The sequence below is a fragment of the Coturnix japonica genome, chromosome 3 (assembly GCF_054131305.1).
Source record: "Coturnix japonica strain WE chromosome 3, WE-NBRP24, whole genome shotgun sequence".
Classification (NCBI taxonomy): Eukaryota; Metazoa; Chordata; class Aves; order Galliformes; family Phasianidae; genus Coturnix; species Coturnix japonica.
Window position 1 is genome coordinate 22886267 of NC_140665.1, and position 25859 is coordinate 22912125.

Sequence of the window (25859 nt, forward strand, 5' to 3'; positions counted from 1 at the left end):
GTTCACTTGAGAGCACTTTATAAAAGCTTGTTTCCCCACTTCTTGGAGGTGGATCATGTTTTCTTCTTTCCTCACTTCAACAGAAGAAGGTAAAAAAAACCACATTTAAAACTGTAAAATGAAGCACAAAAATAATTTGATAAGGATCTGGAGTCATGCATGGTGCCAGAAGGTAACTTTTGGAAATTGACTTTGGAGTAGTATGCCTCTGAGCTGCAATGAACACCCTTCCTTAAGTGCTGTCTAAAAAGCAACAAAGGTTAATATTTTTTCATATAGGTATTTGTCTCCTTGCACTGAAGTATCTTTTAACGTGGTAACATTATGCAAATAAGATCAAGTCTACTCTAAGCAATGTACATATCAACATGTCACATCTGCAGTTTTGTGGGCTTATGCCTCAACTCTTCTCCTCTGACACAGAATTTAGCCACAGATAAATCAATCACTAACTTTTGTTTAGTTATAGCTGCACTAACACTGTCATTCAACAGTGCATTCAACGCTTTGTCTCTATTAAGACTGCTGGTTTTTGTTCATTTGTTTTTCACAGAAGTGTAATGCTTCTATATAATTTCTTTACATGAACTCAAAACAACTTCTAGAACATCTCCTTCAGGCAACTGGAAACTTGTAGTAGACAGAATGCAGCACAGTACCACACAACAAAAACTGAGAGAAAACCACGAGTAAGAAGTACCAAAATTACTCACTAGAACTCATCATCCTTAAACTGCTTTTGGCTCATCCAAAGCTCTGATCAGGCCATGCAAAATATTAACAGACCCTCATGTCTGGAATCAGGAACCACAAGTGATTGGAAAAGTCTTGCAAAGATGGGTATCTCAATGAACTAGAATCGTAGAATCTAGAAATCATAGAATCATAGAAACTAATGCTGCTACCCATAAAAACAGAGAAAAGATTTCCAAAGACAGCAACAGAAATCCAGGCAAATCAAATTCTTAAAACCAGACACTGCAGCACAAACAGAACTGTAATAAACTACAGAAAAATGATCCAGACCAATAAGAATTTTTTCTTCAGCTCTAAAAATAGAGAAGTCAAGAGGCAATACAAGCACGTAGGTAATAGATGTCTCATTATACAACTAAATTAATCCAGGAAATGAAATATAGTTTCATATTACTGAAACTGATTGTTCATTTGATAAAATAAAGACCACTAACCCTCCCTGCTGAGTTTAAGTTTAATTACTGTCGTGCCAACATATTTAAAATTCTCTTGAAATAATAGTCTACAATTATAATATGAATCTGAAGCATTATCACCAAATCTTAAAATGTTCTTAGATTATGAAAAGTTCATATTTTGTATTTACAATTCATATTTTGAAAGGAAAGGCACATAATTCCTGGCCAGGGTAAGATCTACACTACCCCCACATGGTTGCTATTATAGCTAACTTGACTTTTATGCTTGTAGCTACTTTCTGTTCCAGCCTACCAGGTTCTCCAAAGGGATGTCTCTCCACATACGAGGAAACAAACAAGAGACTTTAGGTGACCTTGATTTTTTCATAGTGGAGGCATAGTCTCCAAGTCAAGAACCTCCACCCAAAGGGTACAATAATTTTCTCTAATGAATGCTTTGATCCTATGCAAGTTAGCACTCATATGATCGAAATATCAGTGTAAAACCTTGAATTATTTTTAACCTGTTTGTCTTATCCAGAACGGAAAACAAAAAATTGCAAATTTAAAGATCCCATACTTCAGAAATGCAGAGATTTATTATGTCCATTCGTGACCTGCTACAAACGTTGCATACAGTTATTAGTTACAACTTACTTGATACTTGCTGTGCTATGGATGCAAACTCCTACACTGATTATACAAATATTGGTTGTGACTGGACAACCTACACCTTACATTTGACTTAAAAGTTTAAAGTAATGTTTACGGCTTATTTTATTAGTTCAGTTCAAATCATGGCAAGGGGAAAAAAATAAAAAATGTAATAAAAAAAACACTTCTATAGATAGAGAAGGAAGGTAAAGCAGGTTTCCATGGTTACTTTGTTAATCATCTCTGAATGTACACAGTTTTTGTTGTTTACGTGGTTTTAAAAGTACAAGACACTATAAACAAGAGAAAATTAAATATTTATATTGAGATGTACACTGTAGAAAGCTTCCACCATATGCTATGTCTGTTCCACTAGCTGACTGTCAAGTGAAGCTCTCAAAGAATACTGATATTGACCACTTGCCCATGCTGTCAACTACATTATTACATAGGACACATCCTTACTGAACATGCATAGAGGAAGGCCTTTATTTTCAATAAATAATTCAGTCTCTAGTCTTGAGACCAATTATAACATCTTATACATCTCACTAGAGTAGAAGCTCTCACTTGGCAGTCAGATAAATCTAACTGATCACCAAAGGCTGCTCTCAAGCTCTAGTCATTTAAATAGCTGCTGTTTTAATCATTTCTTTCTAATACAAAACAAGTTCCTCTGTCATAGAATCATAGAATCCCTCAGGTTGGAAGAGACCTTAAAGATCATCGAGTCCAACAGTGGCCTAACCATACTACTCTAATTAACCACTCTCCACTAATCCCATGCAACCTTCCTCTATCTTCTACTATCATCCTAAAAAGAAAAGTTAATTCTACAAAATAACACTTTTCAGCACAAAACATCATCTCTAAGTTTGGTCACTTTTATTTTGATTTCCTGGCAAAAAAAAACATCAGCTGCATCTTCCTTTGCTGGGGAGAAGAATGATCAGCAGCTCTGTGATACTGAAGGCCCTGGGAAATTCCAGACCTTCACTCAGAAGCTCTCAAGTTCTGTGCAGAGTCCCCAGAGAGGGAAATTCTGGAGGTACTTTGAAGTCCTCAATATTTGGCTATAGACCTCGTTCAGTTATGAACTGGAACACAGCCTTAGGTCCTAAATACAACTTCAGCACACAGTAATGAAACACAAATAAGGCAGCTAGCTCCAATACCAACAGCAGGCCCAATTTCAGTAGATGGCTCTAAGAAGTACAGTGCAGTCTATTTAGGCAGCATACAGAGAACTAGACAGACATACTCTTCTGAGAAGCAGCAATTTTTCTGCTGTTTCCTTAACCAAAAAGCTAGAAAAACCAGAAATTCTTCCATAGGTAGAACACTGTCAGTCTATGTACTACCTAAAGCCAGACTTTCACTTTTCATTTTTGCTGTGTATTTGCAAAACTTTCAGTGAACACATGTATTATTATTTCTTTTAGACAATGTGCGAAGCCTGCAGAGGGCAGCTATTCTCTATTCCATTGTGGGATCAACTCTACTTAGGTAATTCTTTTATAATACCTGCTCCTGAGTTGTTGCTACACTCCAATGGCATCAAAACGAGAAGAGTTACCTGAGCAACTCATGGCTAATCTTTCTGGCTCATCTTTTCCATGTACGCAGAAAATATATATTTTAACACATATTTGAGTTTGGTAGAACTCAAACAGAATCACTAATAAAGTTATACTCTGCTCTTATTTCCCTATAATTGGCTAAAAGAAAAGCAAGGTCTGTACTGTCACTGAATCACAGAATACCCTGAATTGGAAGAGACCACAAAGATCATGGAGCCCAAATTCTGGCTCCACATGGGAGCAGAGTCCTGTGTTTGAAAGAGTTGTCTGAACACTTCTTGAACTCAGGCAGGTTTGGGGCTGTGGTCACTGCCATGGGCCCGATGCACCCCACACGATGGTTGGTCCCTTTGGCAAAATACTATGCCTCACTAGCTGGTTTCAAATATCTATATCTAATATTTTCAGAGCTATAGTCTAATCCAGATTTGAAAAGCAATTTATTGTACCAAAATGCTAGATGCATTTTAAAATAATCTCTAAATCTACCAGAACTGGCACAGGGCAATACCATTATCTTTGTAGCTAGATGAGTTAATATTTATTATATAATATCAGCATTCACATAAAAAATAGGAGAGCAGTACTTATACATTCTGATTCTCTTTACATCTATCAGGGTGGCATTCTGCTTTACTCTATATGCTTTTAAAGTTTGGAGTAACATCATTCAACTCCAAGCAAACTCCATTTTGATATTCACAAAGACTAGAAGAGCAGAGTGGTGATTTTCAGCCAGCCATTACCTCAGTCACTCATATCCAGTTATTCTGTTTTACAGAAAAAATGCGAAATCTTTGGGAGAAAGCAAAAAATAACTGCATGATAGCTGATAAAAAGTATTATCCACTAGTTTCTATGGCCTTAGCTCATTCTTCAGTACTGCACGAAGATACTGCATTTACATTTTGGGATACACTAGGAAGCCTACAGCATGTTTCTTTACTATTTCAGACTGTTACATAAAGAAAAATCTGCAGGCTCTGACCCCTTTTCTTCAAAATTATGAGGGTTACCCAACTATTATTTATTTCACAACCTTAAGATGGATGTCTGCATGAGATTTTGATTCACAGGCTGTAATCTCTTCAGGAGCTAGGGAAGAACCATTTCACATTGAGCCACATGCCTTAAATACCGATTTTTTCTTAGCTTCTAACAAAATCACTTTTTTATTGCTGTACTCTATTTGCATTCATAATCTGACCAAGTAAAAGCAATTAAGGCTGTGTACAGATTGCAAAGAAAAATTGACATTTCCTTTTTCTTTTACCCTAAATTTATATCTGTGATAGACTGTGATTTCAAATCCAATAGTTACTTCCTGTCCTGTTTTATCATCTGTTCTTGGCGTTATGTAAAGAGCTTACAATAAATAACAACATTGAGCTCTTATATAGCATTTTTAATCCATAGATCTCAAAGCACTTTACAAAGGATGACCATTATCCCGCTTCGGCTATGAAAAGAAAAAGCACAGAGATCTTCAGGGTAAAACTCTGATCTTCCTGAATCCCCACAGTCCAGAATGAAGCAAGGATTTCACTATACCCCACAGCTCCTCATGTCAGCCAGAACTTTTGGGGTTAGCAAAAAATGGATTCCAATAGATAGAACACAGTCCTGTGAGAACAGGCTAAGGGAGCTGGGGCTGTTCAGCCCAGAGAAGAGAAGGCTCTGGGAAGAACTGAGAGCAGCCTTTCAGTATCTAAAGAGGGGCTGTAAGAAAGAAGGGGACCGACTCTTCATCAGGGTATATTGTGATCAATAGGACAAGGAAAACAGTTTCAAACTAATAGAGGGAAGATTGGGACTGGATATAAGGAGAAAGGATTTTACTATCAGGATGGTGAGGTACGGGAACAAGTTGCCCAGGTTGAGCTGGATGCCCCATTCCTAGACACACTCAAGGTCAGGCTAGATGAGGCTCTTAGCACCTGATAGAGCTGTAGGTGCCCCTGTTCACTGCAAAGGAGTTGGCCTGGATGGCCTTTAAGGGTCCCTTCTAACCCAAATGATTCTATTACCTATGATCTTATTACACTTGACATACACAAGAATGCCTCTCTTGTCCCAAACAGGCAGTACTTCTAAGCACCGTACTTAGTTCACCTTGGGCATCTTTGCTTATGGCTTTAAACATACCAATGTTGCCATCAGTGCTGTAAATAAAATGCAGTCAACTCGCGTTTATCAGTTTACTACTGAGATCAATGTGACTGCAGTCAATAATATAGACATCAGGGAATATATAATACAGACAATCAAGGTACCGCCCCTGTGTCTCAAGGTACTTTCACCTCTGTGCTGATATCCTAAGCCCACCCGATCTGTAGGTAAGCAGATATGAGTAACCAAGTCTACTGACTTCTTGTTCCTCACACCCATTCTTTACATCTTGCCATACTGTGGATTTTTAGATCTATAGACTCCCTTTACTCTATAAACTGTCCTGGAACGCTCAGAGAACCTAGAACCAGGTCTATGTACTGTAGTTTACAAGCACAAGAACTGCAAGCAGCTGTCTCTTAGCATCCACACGGTTACCGGAGCACAGATCCGGCACTCTACACGCCAGGCCGAGCTCGCCCTCTGGCGGTGCCAGGTCACAGGAGCTCCGAGACACTGAGTGCCTGCTGTGCACAGCCAGGCGCCCAGCTCGAGGATAAATGCTTCTGAGATATTAACCCCAAAGGCTTCACCACGAGCACACGCTGCCGTGTGACAGGCATCCTTTGATCCAGCTCCAACAAACTAATAGTGAAGTTATTTAAAAGTGGCCTGAACTCAACCTTACTTCGCATTCCACAAACCGCGTATTTCTGGCTGATAGACAGGAGCTGAAAGGCTGAGCAACACAAATAACAAAGTGTTTTAATTCACAGTTGCAACACATAAACACGATGAGATCTGCACCTTGTTAATCTCAACTTCCCCACTCCAACAGTTTAACTTAAATGTCACATTTACATAACATTTACATAAAGATTCCATTTTGTTTATACAAAACCCAGCCTTATTTTTGCAACATGCTCAATGCTAATTTATTATGTAACAACAGATTGTTTTCTCTATTTACACTATAAAAAAACCCTTAATTCTGAGAAGGCTTTTGAAAGACTGCAGTTGCTGTGAAGCAAGTTAACATCATTCTTCACTGTTCTCTAATTTTTTTCTGACAAACTTGTGTTTGCTGAACACTGCCCCAACTCCAGTCAGAATGCCTCAATTAATGTTCTGCCATTTCTACAGCAGCTTTTCCTATAATTCCTGCCTCTGACAAACACACACACAGCAGTGTTCAAAGAACCACTCTCACTGCTGCCCACAGAAGCTGAGCTCAGAACTACAAGGGCAGTACGGCTGGATCTCTGCATTGGACACTCTTTAGAAGATTCCAGCTACTTCTTAGCTGCTTGTTTGTTCTTCAGCATCTCTTCAGCACTAACACTGATTTCAACAGCAACACAGTTCAGCCTTCAAAACTGCAGAACCTACTTAATCACACAATTTCAAGCCAGTCACTACAAGTGTTGCCTCCAGTACATCATATCCACATCACAGGAGGTACAAGAGATTACAAGAATGAACTTTTGCTCTCCTTATCTCCTTGGCTAACAATGTATTACAGTGGAGCTTCTTTGTCCAAAAGGAAGATTTTTACAGCGTAACTTGGAAACAGCAGTTTGTGTGCCAGTCTGGTCTCCTTTAGAAGCCCGCTTCCCAGATGGACACCCTTGACTGAAAATGCTGCTTCTGCAAATTCACTGGCTTCATCCTCACTTTTCTAGAGGGCCACAGTGATCCAAAAATGTTGAACAGTTAATGATAACCACATGCTCTACTAGTCATTGCTCAGCTTAAAGACTAGAGATTGGAGGGAGTAAGGATCATAAGAGAATGACAGCATCCAAGTTTCACATGACCTAGGCATGGTGATCCCACCTCCACATATATTGCCTATTCTCACATTAACACATAGGCTACATAAAGCTAAACACATCTGCTCCAGACCTCCAGTAAACCCAGGTGAAGTGGCATAAAGAAATCTGGCAAAACTGGTTAGGATTAGCCTCAGTGGAAACAGATGCAGGTAATGAAGAAACCACTCCTTAGAGCACAATGTTGTATTCCAAAGGGGCATTATTGTCCTTGTTGTTCTCAAGGGGTCTACAGGAATGTGAGGACTGTTGTGGTCACCTTTTGTATCAATGTAATATGCTGACTAAAAGCAAGACCTGCAAAGATAGAAGGGACATGCTGATGGTTAAATCTACAAAGACACCGTTAGAGGACTAGATAGGAGACAGGAAGACAAAATTGATGTAATCTTACTGCATCACCTATTGGCAAGGGTCTGTGGAGAGAACAAAACCCCAGAGCCACACGAAAGATTCTCAAGGTCCACAGCCTGGTTTGCTGCAGAAGGCAGTTTGGCCACACACTGTCATTTATGCAGCAAGGACAATTCTGTGATCAGGACAGAGTGAGCTGAGAAGCTACAGGTCTTTTTTGGAACAGCAGATAAACTGAAAGAGAAAAGTGGAGAAAGGATGTATCCCTGTGGGACTTTACACCTAGTGGCTTCAAAGACAGGCAGTTATCCAAATACCTCTATCGATCCTACTTCAAGAGAAGTAGAATCTCTTTAGTACTGTGCTGTCTAGCTCCACTGCAGTATATTAGAACATCAATAGCATTTTATAGGCAGCCATGTTAAAAACAGCAAAGAGACTGCATAGCATCAGCACTGCTATTTGGCTCTCAGGAAACAAAGATCTTTTAGGCTACAATCCACATTGCACCCCAGCAGAAAATCTGTGTCTAGTTGTCAGAGCCTGGAATCACCAGTAATAGAATTAGAGAAAGGATGCAACACAAAGCAAACAGGGCTGTTTGCAGCAGATGCTGACTTTCCAGTAGCTGGAAGTATAAGAAAGGGAAACTTCAGATATATATTTTTTTAAACGAACATAACAGCAATAGCAAGAATTACTTTATTTTATTGCTCTCACTGAACAATAATAAATTGAACAGAGATCTCTTAAGTTTGGGACAGCTTGAACCTTGCTGAGGGCTTCAGTGATTGACTACAGTTCCCATAGAGGTTACACTTCAATAATGACTTCTTGAGGCCTCAGTAAAGAACTGTGTTCCCTTCTGAAAGTCAATGCCTGCACATTTTGACTTCACAGGGGCTCAGTGGTACCTTTCTGAACAGAGTAGTGTAACAAGGGAAAATAAGACTTCTTGTTTTAACTGATTGAACAATTCAGTTATTAGATAACAATGTTAATGAACTATTCCTTTGAGTAGCATGAAGATATGAGGAGTCCTATGGGATTCTACAGAGAATGAGAACAGCAGATGAATTAGCTGATGGACAGTCTTTTCCTTGCTATCTTTTTCCCCCAAGAGTGTCATATGTAGAACCATTGTCACTGTTCCTCTGTGGGACCCCTCTGCACTTACACGCAGACATACCAGCTCAAACTAAAACCACTAGAGGTGGCAACAAGTATTAGCATTTGATCCCAGAATCCAAACTACATCTTACTTCACCTGAGAAAACTAGAAAAGGGGACGGTCTTGAAGTTTTCTATTTGGAGAATCTTTGCACCTGGAAATAAAATCTAAACTCTCGGCTCTCAATAAGCTTAAGTTATCGCAAAGCACAGGGTGAGCTGTAAGTGCTGCTAACAGATGGCTACCTCTGGGTAATGTTATAGGTGCATGGTCCCACAGCTCTTTTCAAAGCCACATCTGCATGGCAATGAATGATTCATACTGTTTCAAAGGCACAGCAGTGCTGAAAGTGGGGAGATTTTTCAAAAGAATCGTGCCTCCAGGAACTGTCATTCTTCTCCACTCCCCTTAATCAGCCTTGCCCTAAAGGAAGCACTGTTTGGCACTGAGACAGTAAATATCCTCATAGGTTCAAGATTTTATTTCATCTGATGCCCTGGTCTCAGCACTGAAGTGTTTGGATGAAATAGCTTCAGTGAGCAAACAGCACCATGTGGACTCTCTTCCTCTTTCCCCTCTTAACTGCTATCCCAAAAACTACTTTTATGCATTCTAAATTCTGGTAATACACCCAATTGCTCTATACTGAGAATCCCTAGATTTAGGAAATACAGGGGTTTTGTTTGTTCCTTTGTGTGGTTTTTATTATTGTCTGTACAACTATATCTGTACTTGCACAATTTGAATAACATAATTAACAATTCTGCTGAAGCTAAATGAAGTAACAGTTACTTTCTTCTATATCATTGTGTGAAAACAGTGGGAGAATGATCTTTCAAACACAGCAGTACATTTTTTATGAGTAGTATGAAAACAGTTTCCATCATGAAATTTTCCATCAAAAATTGATTTTTCCTCCAGGAATTTTCAGGATTCCTGTTTCAGTCAGTGCATAATTCATAGATTTTTTTCAGCAATTTTGAAACTCTGCTTTTTGTTATTATTTCTATTTTTCACAGAGAAGCACAAGCTGTGAAGAAGACTTCGCACAGCAGATACTATGTGAATACAGAAGAGAAAACCTACAATATCTTGAGAGCAGAGAACATTAAAATAGATAAAAACAATGAAGGCAGTAACTTCCTAAAAGTCATATAACAAACCAATGGCAAAGATGAAAGAAATACCACAAGTCTGCTGCTGTTCCCTAGTCCAAAAATCAACTACTGAGGAATAACTTTTTTTCCCCCCCCTTTACATAAAGGAAAATAAGCAAAACTCATACTGCTATAATGGAAGGGAACAGTATTCCCTCCTTAACAGTAGAGATACAGTAAATGCAACTGAGGAATCCCCAATAACAGGAGTAGGTGACAAATAGAGAACAAAGTATTATTAAAGCTATCTCAAAGAACACACTCATATAAGACCCGCAGCAGGCTTTGGAAATGGGACGTGTTAGTCAAAAATAAGGTGTTCTACACAACCAAATTCAGTGAATATTTGCTATTTAAGGATTATATGAGCATACAACTCCAGTAATCTATCTCCACATGATGCAAAACAATGCAGTATATTAAAAATACCTTATATTCAGTGGTAGAAGCATTACTAGTGGCTCAACATTTACTGCAATTCTGCTCTTGGTTAAGAAGTTACTTGTGTTCCCTACAGACTTTGCTATGCACTGTATCTCCTATACAACAGCAGCGTATTTATAAATATTTTTATATGATTTAAATATATCTACATTTAAAACCTAAATCAGTGTGACTAATTTTATAGAATGGGCACAAGAATTTAAGTATATTGAGCAGACTAAAAACAATATCGACATACCGAAATGTAAACATCTTCAATGATATTGACACCATGCCTTCGTTGAAGAGAGCTGTTTTAAATGTTTCCATGTTTCACATAAAGAAATACGTGAAACAAAGTTATAAAATCTATGGCTCAAAGGTCATGGAATGTCAGGACACTGGTTTGCCTGTATAACCTTAATTCAACTACATTCTCCTTGTGATCCTGTGAATGGCATCCAGACTTTGAATGGATACAGAACTACTATAATTTCCCTGGATGTTGTCATGTTGCTGACAATCCAGAGGAGAAGCTATATCTGGAAAAGGAATTCCTCTATGGAAAAAATTCCATAGAGGACTACATGTACAGAACACTTACAAGTGAAATGTTTATAGGCAATTAACATACTATTGGAACTGAATGCTTCTTGTAAAATCTCAAGTCCAGAGCATTTAGCTGGGTACTGAAAATATTTAAAAAGTAGATGTTTTGGGCATATGACCAGAGGGGTGAAAGTAACCAGGAGTAATCACTTGGGGACAGAGCTCTGAGAGTCCATGAATCAGTGCTGCCTGCTGTAAACCACAAGGATTCAGACTTGTGAGCGCTTAACAGAGAGCCTTTATCCACAGTAGCCCACAAGAATGAATTCAGCACCAGCATAAGGTCAACAGCATGCTCTGGATCACACACTGGGTTAGTCCTCCCAAGGTAAAAGCATTCACAGACAGAAATTGCTCAATTGTGCAAGAAACAACATTTCAGTGGGATGAAATAACTTACAAAGAATTATCTAAAGGCCTGAGGAGCACTGCAAACTTTGCCACCTTTTAAAGTACACACTGCATTTCTTTAAAAACTCAGCTAGATAGTGATAGATATGTTTTTGAAAATGAATGCAAATATACTTTCTCAGTGAACTCCTGAGACTTGCTCACACAAAAGAAGAACAAAAAGCAAAAAAAGTTCCTCAGAATGCATTCAGATGCATTAACCTCCCTTTTCTTACTTTTCTTTTATTGCTTTAATCATGGCATTCCTCCAAATGTCAGTGAACAAAATCATTTCACATTCCTTATTCATCTTCAGAATCTAGTCCATCTTCTGCATCCAATCAATCAAGTTTTCTATTAAAGAAAACAAATCTCTGCTCCCTGAGCCACAATTGTCTATAAAATTCAAGGCCTTATTAAAAATATGAAGGTACTTGAGTAGGCAGTGGGAAAAAAGAAAACCTTTAGAAAATGTTTCTTTTTCACCATAGCATGGAAAACTAAGATAAAAGAAAAACATTTTTCCTCAGAATGAGTGGAGCTCATGATATTTCTTGAATCAAGGCTTTCCTAAATGACTTCTAAAGAGGCTCCTCAGGAGTCTTTCATTGGGTTACATATCGAGTTTACACTGAAAGTTTTTGAAATATAAGCAGCAATCTTGACACAGAAAATGTCAAGTAGTATCCAAGTTAGATGGCCATCGTTACCAATAACAGAAACACTATTTGATATCCAACTGCAATTCAAAATAAATATTAGCTTACCTGACTAGAAAGCGATGGAGCCCAACATCAAAACTTCTGTAAGATAAAAAGATTCATCATATTTTAATTATTAAAAATCACTTCTTAGTTGGGTATTACATAAACACAGCATTTCAAAATAATTAATACTACTCAAGATAAATGTAAAATTGTCATTCATAAAACCTAAACAAAAGAAGCTTAGCATACAATTTCCTTTATGAAATGACATGACATTTAAGATGATCACCATATGAAAAGATTTAGATTTACATCAAAAAAGCTTACAAATCCCTTGTTTTAGTATTTCTTCAGTAAAGCAGTAACATTCAGAGTAGCATAACACAAAAAGTGCATAAATTTTAATTACTGGAAACAATCTTTTCTAGCATCCTAATGACCAGCAACTCCACTTGATTACTGTCATATATACAGGTTAATCCTCTACCTATATACTTTTTTTCCTTGATATGCTTTGTACTGAAAGAAAAATAAATAAATAACAAGGAATTGCTTTGCTACAGTATAATCAGAGTCCCCATATCTCTCCTTCAGATACAGAGGCTACACAGAGATAGGAGCCCTGCAAGAATGTTCCTCACAAACCTAGGGAGGAAAATAACCATGAGGACTTCTGACAGAAAGTACAAATTAAATCACTCTGAAGGACAAGAACTGGGCCTGAAAACCTGGGGACCTGCAACTGGTTGTTAATGCCATTTTTTTCTCCTTTTCTGTGCTTCCTCCATTGACGTACAAGCTCAGGAAGAACAAGCTTCACAACCACATACAAGCAAATCCTTGACACTACAGGAAGATTAAACCTGATTAAATCTGATGATTTCACAAGTGTACCTCATGTCTAAAGTATGTGCTTTATTTTTTTATTTTTTTATTTTTTTATTTTTTTATTTTTTTTATGACACTACCAATATAATCCTAGATTAATAGGGTACATAACAGTAAAACTGGAAGACACAAGCGTCTTATTTCCAGTGAGGAACTTAATCTGAAAGTCTTACATTGCATTCGCAATCTGAAAGCAAATATTATGCTTTTGAGCAGCCTGTTCCAAAGAGACTAATTAGTCATCTGAGTTGGATATGATTTTATTTCAGTACTATTGCAATGTGCTGATTTCTACCTGAACTAGAAAGAGAAATCAAATACTATTAATTAATGGCATCTTGATAACAGAGGAGAGATGAAGAGCTGTAGGAATTTTAGGAGTTAACATGGAGGGCAATTCTGACAAATCAGCAAGGTAGATAGGAGAGCATCTTGTAAAAACTGCCCAAAATAGAAAAAGCATTCTGCTAGGGACATTAACGTGGTCATTATTAGATCTTTAGTTTTTATTCTTTTCATAAGAGCATTCACAGTTTTGTTACATTACTGTGTAGTTACACTGTATGAAGTGCATCTTCTTATCTTTCTGCACTCCTCCTGCTTCACAGAATCACTAAGGCTGGAAAAGACCTACAAAACCATCCACATTTCAACCATCCACCCATCACCAATAGTTCTCACTAAACACTGTTCCTCAACATAACATCCAAACATTCCTTGAACACCTCCAGGGTCAGTGACTCCACCACCTCTCTCAGCAGCCCATTCCACTGCCTGACCACTCTTCCAGAGAAGTAATATTTCCTAATGTCCATCCTGAACCTCCCCTGGCACAGCTTGAAGCGATTCCATCTAGTCCTGTCACCAGTCATAGGAGAGAAGAGGCCAACCCCCAGCCCTCTATAACCTCCCTTCAGGTAGTTATAGAGAGCAACAAGGTCTCCCCTGAGCCTCCTCTTCTCCAGACTGAACAATCCCAGCTCCCTCGGCCACGTGGAGGCATGCTGCAATTTGGCAGTAGTATTTCAAAGATATAACTAACTACACAGTGACAAACAAAAAGATGCACATTAGCATCAGAGTGTGCATCCATATCTCAAAAACATTGCAGGACGAATTGGTTAGTTCCAAAAGCAAAAGCAATGATGCTGAATGGTCTCAAACCATAAAAACAGGAAAACTCATTGCATTACCAGTAATCCACAAGGCTATGGGTTTGGGTATGTGCATTTTTAAGCACTTATAGAGACATCCCAAGGCAAAAAGACTAAAGGACTAAAGATTCCAGTAGCTGGCTTTGACAAGACACTAACACAGACACTTTCAACTGTTCTGCTTATTTATATTTAAATACATACTGCTTTTGAGTCGACAAGAAAGTGAACTGAAAATACAGTGAGACAGCAACAGAGCGGTAGAGGCAATTAATCTCCCTGTTCTCAGACAGAAAAAAACCAACACCAAAATGAAATAAATAAGATTTGCATAACAAACTGGACTGCAACTTGGTAAAAAGCAAATAAGCAACTTTAATCGATTTAAAAAAAAAAAAAAGAAGAGGGAGCAATCAATCTGCTACTGTATTAATAATTTCAGAAAGATTCCTTCAACACACACACACACATATATATATATATATATATGGATAAAATTATTCTATAAAGTGAACTCATTTATTTGATATTCATCACCATTTACAATCAACCTCACTCAGTGTTGAGTTTGACTGTAAAACATAGGATTTACCTGGTAGCCCTTGCACTTCAGGGTGCAACAACTACATTAAGTTTCTTCACAAATGCTTTTTAAATTCTGTAAATAACACAATTTTACAAAAGAAAAATAACAAGGGAAAGGATATCCACAGCAACAAGTAAGAAATGATTAGCCAGCTAAATTCTCTATACCGCTCAAATGTCAGTAATACAATACACTATTTTAATTTTTTGAGATGCAATTGGTAAAATCTAGTTTGTCTAAATAGTAACAGTAGCCTTTGAACAGGGTATCTTTTGCATCTTAGCTAGCAGGTCTAGTGAACTTAGTGAAATTCAACAAGGCCAAGTGCAAGGCATTGCATTTAGAAAGGGTAGTTCGTGGTGTGTACAGACCAGGAGAAGAACTCACTGAGAGCAGCTATGCAGAGAAGGACTTAACAATTCTGGTGGATGAAAAGTGTGATGTGAGCCAGCAGTATCCTGAGCTGCATTCTAGGCTACATGCTGGGCTTTATCCTGGCCAGTAGGGTAAGTGAGGTGATTGTTCCACTCTGCTATGCCCTCATGAGGTCTTCTCTGGAGTATTGCAGCCAGGCCTAGGGCCTGAAACACAAGACAGACATGGAACTGTTACAGATCCAGAGGACACTGCAAGGATGATCAGAGGGTTGGAGCATCTCTCCTGTGAAGAAAGGCTGATGGAGCTGGGCTTGTTTAGCCTGGAGAAGGCTCCAGGGGGACCTCATCGTTGCTTTCCAGTTCTTAGAAGCTTATAAACCTAACAGAGGCTGACTTCTTACATGGGCAGATAGTGATAGGACAAGGCAGAATGGTTTTTAACTAAAAGAGGAGGGATTTAGATTGGATGGCAAGAGAAAATTCTTTTTTAATCAGAGGGTAGTGAGACACCAGCACAGTGAAGCTGGAACCCCCTCTTTGGAGGTGTTCGAGACTAGGGTGGATGGAACCTTGAGCAGACTGAGCTGGTGAATGGCAACCCTGCCCATGGCTGGGTGCTGGATCTGATTAATCTCTGAGGTAGCTTCAAACTTAAGCTTCTCTATGATTCTCTGATAATCATGCTAGTCACTGCAGGCAATTTGATATTTTCTTTATTAAAAAAATGTTTTAATCTGAAAGTTTGCATTGTGATTCACAGTTCTGTAAGCAACTTTAATGCTTTTGTTAAGCATAGAAGTTTTAGCTTCTGATACATTTCAGTGGAGATTATACATATAAATCCTTCGCAATCAAATGCATCTTTTCCCAGCATCTTAACTAGAAATCAGTGAGTAACAGAATATGTATGCTATTTCTACAAGGAGCTTATCCAAAACAAAACCTTTGAAATTTATCTGCAAGCAAACACTCCTGTCCTCAAGGTATGGTTAATAAATGATTTCACAGAAGTGCAGTTTCTGCTTGGAAAACTTAAAGCACAACACAACAAGCTGCCTCCAAATTTGCATTCAGCACAAAGCTTAGAGAAAGAAAAAAAGAAAGGAAAAAGCAGAAACATGCTGATATGAATCTCAGTTAATAGCAAAAGCACATTCATTAAAAATGCAATCCTGATGGTCCCTAGAAAAACTAGTACAAAGCCCTCCTTTTCATCTCTTTATGTGACCCTTTCATATGCAACTTTTAAATCATTAGATGTGCTATGGACCACTGATCATGACTCCTTTCGACTTGTTAAAAGATCCCATCTCACAATTTCGTTCTAGCATGAGATCCCATTCCCAATGACTCACAGCAGGGGACAGGAATCAAATCCATATTGCCTAAAGAACAGGAAATAATTAGCTTTCACATTTTTTGAACAATCAAAGTGTTCATCATTCTCTCAGGAGAAATATCTTTATAACTGTGGAGCTCCTAGACTAGAATTATCTATGCTGTCTAAATCATCAATATTTTAATTTAAGAAATGAGATCATTTGTTTGTCTATGCCAGTTCTGCTAAGAAATAGAACAACATCTTTCCAGCAGCTAATGCACAAAGTGCCCTGGCTGCACGCAGAGGGAAAGTGATACCGTTTTACCTTTGGGCCTTACCTTGGGCAAGGTGCATCTAGAGGGGTAGTCTGCCACTTGTAAAGTGTTCAGAAAAAAAAACAGAAAAACAGCTCTAAACATGTAAATGACATCCTGTGTGTTAAAGTCTACATTCCCTCAAAGCTAGAGAACGGGCTGTAGATCAAAATATCTTAGAGATCTTAACAATAGTCACATTACCTCTGGAATAGGACTTAATGGTGTAATTTCTACAGGCAGGTTCTACAGGTAGGAAAGGAAAACAAGAAGCAATGTTACCCCCCACGTTTCACTGAAACAAGCACAATATAGCAATTGCACTGGGATCTCTTCAAATTAGCAAGACTATAGCTATTTGTTGTGATGAACTCCATCAATGTTTTTGGAACATTTCAACAGATGTTCTCAACAATTCCTGTTATAAACTTGGTTAAACTTGACCTTACAAAATCTAACTCATTCACATACCCTCAGAGGAAACTGTTCTAAGTCCAGAAAAGCATTTACAAAACCAGCATACAAACAACCATTAGCAGCCTTTGCAAATAAACTTCACATTTCATCAGTGAATTGCTGACTACACCTCTATACACAAGAACATTTTGCACTGGAAACTGGAACCGTTATTGAATGAAAGCTGCTTTCACTGACAGAAAGTTTTTAAGAGGCTGCTTCACTTATTTCTTAAGCAATATCTTGCAGTAGAGATGCCTGAACGACAGTTTAAACTGAAGGCTGCTCCTCCACTTTGGAGTGCAAAAAGAATAGAGAAAACAGATACAAACCTTGCATAAATAACTTGCTAAGGTCTATTATTTAGTGTCTCAATTAAAGAACTACAAAACCTTGCTACAGCAAATCCTAGAGTTTTGCCTACAAGTCTGTAAGATTTTGTGTTGTTTTGTTTGTTTGTTTTTTCCCCAAGTAATGACTGCTACCAGTTGATTCATCATCACCTTCATCATTAAATAAAGACCCAGAAAAGCCATCCATAATTTGTAAACACTTGTATCTTTTTATAGCTTGCACGGATACAGACATGCTATTCTCTGCAAGGTTACTCAAAATTTATACCTTCATTGCTGAACTTCTCTTTCATGGCACATAGCACGCTTCACTGTAAACAGTGTAATTGGCATTGTGCTAGAAAGTACTATTTAGCAGACACACAACTTCAAACAGAAAAAGGACATTATTGAGTAAAAACATAGCGAGCAAATTGAAAATACTCAAGTGAAAAGGCAACGTTGTCTATTGTTGACAGTTTTTAAAAGGAAGATAGGAAAACACATGATGAAGCAGGTAATACTGAAAAATAAGATCCAATACAACTCTTAGCAAGTATTTATCTATGGTCCAAATTATGGAATATACTTTTGAAGCCTGAGCCTTAAAAGCCACACTGCAACATTTTATGGGGACTCATGCTACACACAACCATTACCTTCAGCCTCTTAACTAGAGCAAGAAGCATGGGGAATTCCATCCATACATTGATAACACCATTTGGTGCTGAAATTAGGAACAAAACTGCATACTCTACAGGCTCTGCAATGCTCTTCAGGCATTCTTTCAAAATGAACCTTAGCAAAATCTTTTCCTTCTCAAAACCAAAACATCTCAGTCATAATATAAAACATAGAAATAAACAAAACCTAACTCAATCCAATGAGAAGGTTCAAGTGATTTGAATGTACTTTTGAAAACCAAGATCTTAAGCATAAGTGTAAGCCCAGATCACAATCTTCAACATGCTGTCCTTTGTTTATGAGCTCTGATTTTAAGCTTTAACCATCTGCAATGGAGCAAATGGGTAGCAGCAGCTTTCTTTTCAGTGTAAAAAGAAAAAAATAAATGTTTCAACCAAGATGGTAAAAAGAAAAATCCATGTTATTTGAAATAATAAAATAATAATAATAAATAAAATAATTTTCAAATTTGAAAAAATATGAAGACTGTCAAATGCTTTTATATCATTTGTTTGACAGGCAATTTCTTGCTATAGTAATAAGTGGGACTTGTATATACATAAAGATAACTTTATCATATTCTCTGACACTTGCTTAAGGACATACAGACATTTCAACACTTCATTTTCAGATAAAACACTTCCAATTTCTGTTTATTTCTTCCCAAAATGATTCAGCAATACTAAGTTGCCTTTTGGTTTCTATGATATTAAAACAACCTGCACTAACACTACTTTCAGCACAACCTGGATGTTTCCATCCCAAGTTCCTGCTCAGTGCTGCATGGCTTTCTGGTACCAAAATGATGTGTAAGAAGCATACATCTCACCTCACAAAAGAGCACTGTAAATAAGTGATGGCTTCAAAGCTGAACAGAGTAAACCCTAAACCTTCTACATGCAGTAAAGTTTTTTTTTGCATCGAGTTGCAGGTAGAAAATACGGCTTCCCATACCTGTGTGGATGGAGAGAGTACCCAGTGAAATCCTGACCCACCAGCAGCAAAATCCCCATGAATTTCAATGGGAGAATACCTGGACTGACTCTGGGCATACCATAGGCTGCGGCTCAACTTAAGTATGCATTTTGTTATGGACACATTCACCTCTAAGAATATCAGTGAGAGACCTGGAGTTAGATCTGTGGCATTCAAGTTTCCAGCTGGTAACTCAGGGTGGAGATCTGCACAGTAGAAATTATTTAGATTTAATTAAAGGATGGCCCCAGTGAGAAAGCTCCTCCATGAACCGCATAAAAAGATTTCATAAACTACTAGGGGCCTCAAGCATACAAATTAGATTCATAATCTAATTTGTTTTGTTGTTTCATTTCAATTAAAACACTCAACTTCTATTCTATCTGAAAGCCTGAGTAAAGCATTAATGATCCCAGGCAGTGATTTATGTTTTTAAGCAATATCCTGGCCAGAGACCCAAGCACAATTCTGAGCAGGCATCAGTCATTGCTAGAATAAATATGAACTCATACACAGGTCTGGCTACATAGGAGGCTTTAAGAAAGAAATTACTTCTTGTTTCTCAGGTACGCCTCTCTGGATTTTGGTGATACACCTCAGCAGACGCTTTCTAAAAATGAGCAAATCTCATTCGCATTCTGTTAATCTCCCCTAGAACTCTTCAGAAGAAATACTACTTTAATTTCCTGCCTTCCGTGACTCTTCAGAAACCCGCACTACCTCCTGGAGAGTGGTTGAAGCCTAATGCCCATTACTGGCAAACTCCCATAGGGTGAGATTTCCTTCAGTTTTCCTTGAGTAAGACTTGCCAAGCAGAGCGACCATCCAATTACTAGGAGAGTTCCCTAGCCTTGCTGCAAATGGAACAACGAAGTTTATTAATAGCTATTACTCATTTTCTATAGCGGTTGTGAGCAGACAAAGCGCTGTTTGCCAAACGTGTGCAGCAGTAATAGTCTGTATCTACACTGAGCTCATGCCTAATATTAGAAAAGATGGGTTTCATGGGTGATGAGCAGTAGGTGGGCCTGGCGTGTTCATTACAAGAAAGCCAAGCAATTTCAAATTTCAGTAACAAAGCAGTCACTACACAAATAAAATTCCAGTTATTATGCAATTTAGACCTAAGACAGATTAAGGCATTTTGTCATTACCTCTTTTTGCGCTCCTAAGAGACAAATAATAGATTTTTTCCCCCCTCTTCTGAAGAGATTTAAGGAAGCTTTTAAGACTTTATTATAACCAACAAATTTAGTCTTACACTAATTTAGCTGATGTCAAAAGCAGTTAACTGTCGTCTCTGTCAGTGAGGCTATGACTAACCAGTCCACAACCTGAAGCATCTTTCATGGACTCGGGTGACATATTAGCTAAACGGAACACATCAGATCTATGTCTGGCTTTAAACATCAAAAGCATTAATGAAAAATACAGCAGGTCAGTAAATCAAAAGAGATGTTATTTTTCAACTTAGAAACAAGTTACCAACAAGCATGCAACAATTCTGCAGTTTAACGAACACCCAGCAGCTTAAGTATTCTGATACTGGCAAGCAGGCTTAATGTTTGAACATTGTGTTTATATCACGCGTATGATATTATCTAACAGCAAACATCAGAAACTAGAAAAATATTAGTACAAGTACAAAGAATACCAAGTAACATTCACACAAAGAATTGCCTTAAGCTAGTGGGACAGCTGAAAACAACTACAGAAACCAATGCTTGGGTACAACGTGTTACAATAACATTTTTGAGTGCTACTTGAATTTGACCTTCTAAATCAACATACCTGCTAGGGCACGTTATAATTAACAAAATACAATAAACAAATGCATAATATAGATGATATAAGTAGCACATTATGTGAGAAGTCATGTCTCGGGATATTATCTGTATCTGAAATCCTCATAACTAAGACGCTTTCACAACAAAAATGTGATTAATTACATTCACTAAATTACTATTTCCTATAAAAACTGAACCAAAAGCAAATCTTCCAAACCTAACAGTCATTTTCATCATTCTTGTTTTCTAATTCACATAACTGTGGTTAAATGTGATGAAATGGGACCATTTAGCCTTCCAGAGATAGTCCAAACAATACAATAATAAATAAATGTTCAGCTTTCACTAATTTCAGAGGAATTAAATAATTACTGACCATTTCAGCCACATTTGGTATGAGATAGCAACTGTGTAGTTAAGTGTTTCAAACCAGTCCTCCTAATTGAACAGACAGTAACATTGCTGTCCGCTACTGAACTACTTGCAGAAGCAAATAGGGTGCACTTGTGAAGGACATTAATTACCTTAGGCTTTGGTTCTCAAAATAAATAAAGTAGGTGCTAAACATTCTTATGCAAGGGCCTCTCAAGTATTTACTTTATATTCTGTAAATTCTTATGTTCCACTGACAGCACTTACAGATTTGCTTAACTCAGCAAGTCCATTTTAGCCCAGTATCAGCAGAGTTCTTAAAGTCAAATCATGGCATCACTAAATCCAATCAAGGGTTTGACAGTGACTTCCACAAGGTCAAAATTATATCCAAAAATTTTTATTCCATGTCTATGAGGGGAAGAAAATAAAAAGTCAACCACCACTCCACTGCCTCCCTTCTTTTTCAGGTAGGGCTACAAGTATCATGCCATTAAAAGAAGACTCTTATTCTCCAACTCAGCATGCTTGACCAAAAAAAAGGTATACAGACCACAAACCAGATCTTTCACTGCTAAAAGTGGCAAAAGAGCTTGGTAGAGCTTACATTCATTCAGGTATTTGTGCATCTGCACGTTTTGGTGATATCCATTTCTTTTATCCATTGATTTCAATAGTTTCCCCTTACTCACAAACACGAGGTCATTTCAACACTGCAGATGTAATTCTGCTTAATTCAACTAACCTTTTAAAATAATCCTCATGTAATAATCATCTACCTGGACTTGTGCAAAGCACCTGACACTGTCCTGTGTGATATCCTGGCTGTCATGTTAGAGAAAAATGGATTTGACAGATGGACCATTCCCTGGATAAGGAATTGGCTGGATGATTGCACTCAGAGTTGTGGCCAATGACTCAGTGTCCAAGTGGAGACAGGAGACAACTAGCAGTCCACAGGGATCAGTGTTTGGACCAGTGTTATTTAATGTCTTTGTAGGTGACACAGGGAGTGGGATCAAGTGCACCCACCCTCAGCAAGTTTGCAGACAACACCAAGCTGAGTGATGCAGTTGACATGCTACAGGGAAGGAACGCTATCTAGAGGGACCTAGACAGGCTTGCAAGGTGGGCCCATGCCAACCTAATGCAGATCAACAAGGCCAAATGTAAAGTCCTGCAACTGAATCAGGGCAATCTCAAGCACAGATACAGGTTGAGTTGAGAATGGCTGAAGAGCAGCCCTAAGGAAAAGGATTTAGCAGTGTCAATGATGAAAGATTCAACATAAGCCAGCAACATAGTGAGACACTGGAATGGGCTGCACAGTGAAGTTGTGAATATCCCCTCCCTGGAAGCATTCAAGGCCAAGCTGGATGGGACTGTGAGCAACCTGGCCCTCAGGGAGGTGTCCCTGCCTATAGCAGGAGGCTGGAACTAGATGGTCTTAAAGATCCATTCCGACCCAAAGCATTCATCCATATTTCAGAGATTACCTCTAAAAATACAGGATGAGGAAAAGATGCCTTTTGATTGTTGAACAGAAATGCTGTGACATTAACATTTTAAAAGCAAGTTTGTGAGAAGTTAGAAGATTAAAATACACATTTTTGTTTCACCGGATTGTCTCTGAAATGCACTGGATAACATTCTGTTTCAAAACCAAAGGCTAGAAATAGACCAGGAATGACAGTCCTAATCTCCAGAGAAAAAACAAAGATGCATAAACCTGTCTTTCCTTTTCTTGTCTGTCAGTGCCAGCTGCTGGGTAAGGCCCTTTATGGAACAGAGAGCTTTCAAATAATAGCTGTCCAGAATTATAGAGTAGATACAAAGCAAATCACATCAAAATACCTGACCCTCTTGAAACTGACCGCTGTAGCACTTATAGTGCTTACTTTCAGATAAGACTCTTGGGAATGTGCAGATTTTAAGGTGGATGGGCATAGGAGAAGAGGAGGATTCATGCTTTTGCAAACCTGGTATCAGACTCTGACCTGAGATAATAGGATTTTTATGACATGCTACTCCCATGACATGTCAAAATGTATCTGATCAACATGTCCAAAATCCTGGGAGAAGAAAAGCACTTAAGGCACTCAGTAATGTCATATGGAAACGCAGAAATGGCAAACCCCCCACGCTCCCCCCAGAATGGCATTTGCGCTAAACATGGTTCTAAACTATGAACTAACAAGTTTCTATGTGAACACATTGCCAAAGCCATTCATCAGTAAGTGAGATGTAATACAGTACTTGTTATGTGCTACTTTACTCTAGTTTCCACATCTTTACTTCCCTGCTAGGATATTTTTCCACATTAAATAAATTTGCAACTTCCAGCCATGCTCTAACCAGCACATCTTTCTCCAGTTGCACTACACTATTGGTACTTAGTCTGAGAAGTTGTGCAGCAATTCTGTAAAAGCACTCACAAGCTTCTAGCAACGGTTCCTTTCCCATACTTCACTAATCTGCTTTTACCCTTGGGTAACAAGAAATTTTATCTTATTTGTGACCTATACAACGTAGAGCAGACATTAAAAATGAATTTGACAACTAGAGTCAAACTTTTGAATGGTAGTAATTTTATAACATTTTTTTTCTAGCTCTTCAACTGCATATTTGCCAAGATTACGATATACTGATAAACTGAAACCATAGCAACATGTCCAGTACTTACGTTAACCATAAGGCAAGAAGATAGCTTTTTTTTTTTTTCTTTTTTTTTAATTCAGGAGATTGTCTTGATTAAAGAAAACACAGATTACTTACAATCTACTGTAAAACAATTCCTTTTTAATTAGAGCCCCTTATTTCTAAGTTTGAATGGACAAGATTCAGTTAAGTGTTTAATATCATAAAGGGAGAATGCAGAACACCTGATTTGTTTTTCCAATAACTGCTTTGCTCCAGAGAAATTTCAGACAACAAACCATAACATTTTCCTTCCCTTCCTCACTGAGAGCTCTTCTACCTGCTGTATTATGTAGTGAATAACGACAGCATGCACTGATCTGGATTTGTCACATCCAAATCTGTTGATATGCCACTGAACAGACTTCCACCACTACCTTGTGTTCTTTGAGCATAGCTGCCCTCCTTACATTCTGACATTCATGTTGTCTCTTTGGGATACCTTCCTTCCTAATATGCACAGCTAATAAATTGAAGATATTTATCATTAATGTGAGGTATTCTACAAACCTACCTACTATAATAGTCTGTGTATGAGAATTACCTACAGTAGATGCCACCAAGAAGGACAAGACCAAGTCAAGCAACCACAAGACCTTCCTCTGAGCAGCAGTGCAATGTCAGCCAACAGGTAACAGCACACTCCATCCACACCTTCCCTAGTCTAGCTCTAATAGTCTTAAACAAGCAATAACAGGCTATCATTCTAATAAAAGTAGTTTAAAATTATATATAATAAATGTTAATAACATCATGCCTAAAGTTGTTAGAAATACTAATTTAAAAAACAATGAATCACAAACTACAGCAACTATAAGCACTTCAAGGAAATGGCATCACTGGTCATGAGAGCTCACAACACAAACTATTTGCTTTCATCATTTTTTTCATAGCTTTTATGGAAAACTCATTAACTCTTCATTTTGTTTACATTAGTCCTTTTTAGACATCCACCTAGTTCAGAAAATAAAAGTTACTTCCACTTCTAACAATGATGTTCTTATACAGCACAATAGAGCACATAAAGATGGCTAGCTTCTGTGTAGTAGTGATTCATGAGTTTTACTGGAAAAGCGTAAGGGCATCATAATCCTAAGATTTGTTGGGCAGGCTATGTGAGAATTTTTAGATAAGTAAGAATGAACCATAATTCACCAGCAGCCACAGGAAATTCTACTACCTATACAGCTTTGAGAGCAAGAAATCAACTGCACATTAACTCATTTTTCAACCTACAAAGCTAGCAAACAAATCCCATCTGCAGAATATTCGTATTCTTTATGGTAGTGAATGTTTGCTGCATACATGAACAGAATCTTAAGGCAAATGAGAAATATCAGCTGTTCACATCTTTCCTTCTGCAAAGTGATAAGTAATTAAACTTGACCTACTTTGACAATTTTCAGTTTTGCTATAAGAAAATTTTCTGAATATTTCATAAAAGAACAGCAAATGTTTTTGATGTGATACAACACGCCCACCTTTGAAGCACAAGAGTACCTCTTGCATTGTCTATTAAAATTACCTGACAAAGCAGCGTAATTATTTCTGCTGGAGTTCAGTATCATTTGACACCTCTAAGGCAATGCCCAGAATCCCAGGTATAACAACAGGGAGAGAAATCAAAAAATACTGCTACTTGAAACTCTCCTTGCAAGGGCCATGAGGCCACAAGATAAAGCTCTCAGGAGACTGGCCAGTAAAAAACACACATTTCTAAATTAACTCTGTAGGTCAGAAGTTCAGTTCAAACTCTTTCTGGAAGACAATTTAAAC

General features: G+C 38.0%; 1 protein-coding gene across 9 annotated transcripts in view; it reads right to left on the reverse strand.

Annotated features, from left to right (window-relative positions):
- HHAT (hedgehog acyltransferase) overlaps positions 1 to 25859 on the reverse strand; it is a 167159-nt gene that overhangs the window by 89716 nt on the left and 51584 nt on the right. For all 9 annotated transcript variants that reach the window (XR_014944570.1, XR_014944571.1, XR_014944568.1 and 6 more), the window contains one exon: positions 12201 to 12236. Coding sequence is in view for 4 of the 9 variants with exons in the window: in XM_032443397.2 (XP_032299288.2) it covers positions 12201 to 12236 (36 nt within the window). In the remaining 5 variants the exon portion in view is untranslated. The remainder of the gene's footprint in view (positions 1 to 12200; positions 12237 to 25859) is intronic.